We start from the raw sequence: 1,905 nt of genomic DNA on the forward strand, positions 1-1,905 counted from the left end.
TAAAGAAATGAAACATTTATAGTTGAAAATATAAAAAAAAACAATTATATAAGATGACAAACAATTATTATATTATTTCTGCTTTTATTCACATTATAATTTATTTCTTCCACTAACCTGTTGTAATCCCAAACTTTGCTGATAAACTTGCTGAGTTTGTTGCTGATATTGAACCATAGGCTGTCCACCTATACTACCCATTGCTTGGCCTAACATTTGTTGTTGAATATTTTGAATTCCTTGTCCTACATATTAAATAAAAATAAAGTACGTACTAAATTTATATGTCTAAATATTAATTGTAATCAATTATACAGATAGATATATTGCAATACCTTATATAAATAAATATATCATATAGATTATATTACAATTTTATTGCATAATTTAAAGTATCAGTAAACTATTTTCATTGTTTACAATATATTTTATAAATGATTAAAATTTCTGTATACAATATACAATACACATAACAATTGTTAATTTTAAAGATATAAATAGACTAATAATAAAAAAATATTTAAAAGTTAAAATGTGTGTATTATTTGCATATTTATATTGAAAAGATAACATTTTTATTATAGACTTATATAAAATTTATACAGGTGTACGTGAAATTTACAAAAAAGAAATTTATTTCTTACAAGGGTCACTATTACGAATTGAGGATGCAATAGTATTGAACATTTTCTTTTTGTTATAACGCATGTTTATGTTTCTTATTTTTACATATCAATTATAAATTAATTATTAACCATTTGACAATGCACAAAATATTAGTAGAGAATATTTTATAAATATATTCATTGACTCGTGTAAATTATAAAAGAAACTTGGCAACGTTGTTGCCTTGCACACGAGACGACAATACAATATATGTTAATAATAAAATTGATTTACCTGCATTACGAACCCATGGTGGATTCTTACCACCTCCAAATGGTGAAAGATTACTCATTTCTTAAGAAATATGTAATATTATTAACAATACAAGTTTTAACAAGATCTTGACTACTCTTAATTGAGCGTCCTTCATTCGGGCGCCATCTTTTCAGTTATAACTACTGAAATCAAATATTGCTCTATGCAGGATATGAATTAAATTTTAAATTCTGAACAAAATATTTATAATGAAATTGTTGTATGATGTACATGCTACCACAGGTATATTTAACAATTCATTTTCTTAATTTATTCGCATATATTAAGAGTTGTATTTAAATAAATATAAAAACAATTAAGTAAAAATTTTAATTTGATTCTGTTACTCGAATGTATAACAATGCATTCTTGTTATACTCAATGGAGATGCACATTATTTTATCTTTGAATACTGGTATTTAAGGTTTCAATATATTTGAATTCCTATATTTGTAACAAAAATAAGTTTAGATATATGTTAATAATTGGTTATTTAAATGTAACATATTAATGTGAACATGGTAATATGTTAATATGAAAATCAAATGATATGTTTTTATTCGACACTTGGTGTAAAGGTAATACTAAGACGTCATATCCGGTGTAGATGTACTATGAAATTGAACAGAATCATGATTGGTTCACAATCAAGATTATCAAGACCCAAGGCAATGCATGACATAACATCCTTTAGTTATGTCAAATGAGTTACATTAAGTATGATTGCATGCTCTCTTCTTACTATCAAGTAAAACAAGGTTTCCGTAGATAGACTACAACTCAAACAATGAATTATTATCATAAAGAATAATAATTTGATAATTATATATGTATGTTGAGTACATTAAGTTCTATTTTAAATAAAAAAAAGAATAGGTAGCAATATTTTCAATAATATAGAAATAAATTAATTGACTCAGTTTTGTGGACGATATCCATGAAAATTATAAATTTTATTTAAGATAAATATAAATATTTTAAATT

The 1,905-nt window shown here is 23.8% G+C and overlaps 1 protein-coding gene across 1 annotated transcript in view; it reads right to left on the reverse strand.

Annotated features, from left to right (window-relative positions):
• The window catches only part of LOC108573566 (cell division cycle and apoptosis regulator protein 1-like), a 9,513-nt gene extending 8,462 nt beyond the window's left edge, over positions 1-1,051 (reverse strand). The window contains exons 1-2 of the mRNA XM_017936028.1: positions 901-1,051; positions 118-245 (exon numbers count right to left, since the gene is read on the reverse strand). Coding sequence (XP_017791517.1) covers positions 118-245; positions 901-958 — 186 coding nt within the window. The 5' untranslated portion in view covers positions 959-1,051. The remainder of the gene's footprint in view (positions 1-117; positions 246-900) is intronic.
• Between the last annotated feature and the right edge of the window lie 854 nt (positions 1,052-1,905).

This window comes from Habropoda laboriosa, unplaced genomic scaffold (assembly GCF_001263275.1).
Source record: "Habropoda laboriosa isolate 0110345459 unplaced genomic scaffold, ASM126327v1 scaffold158, whole genome shotgun sequence".
Taxonomy (NCBI): Eukaryota; Metazoa; Arthropoda; class Insecta; order Hymenoptera; family Apidae; genus Habropoda; species Habropoda laboriosa.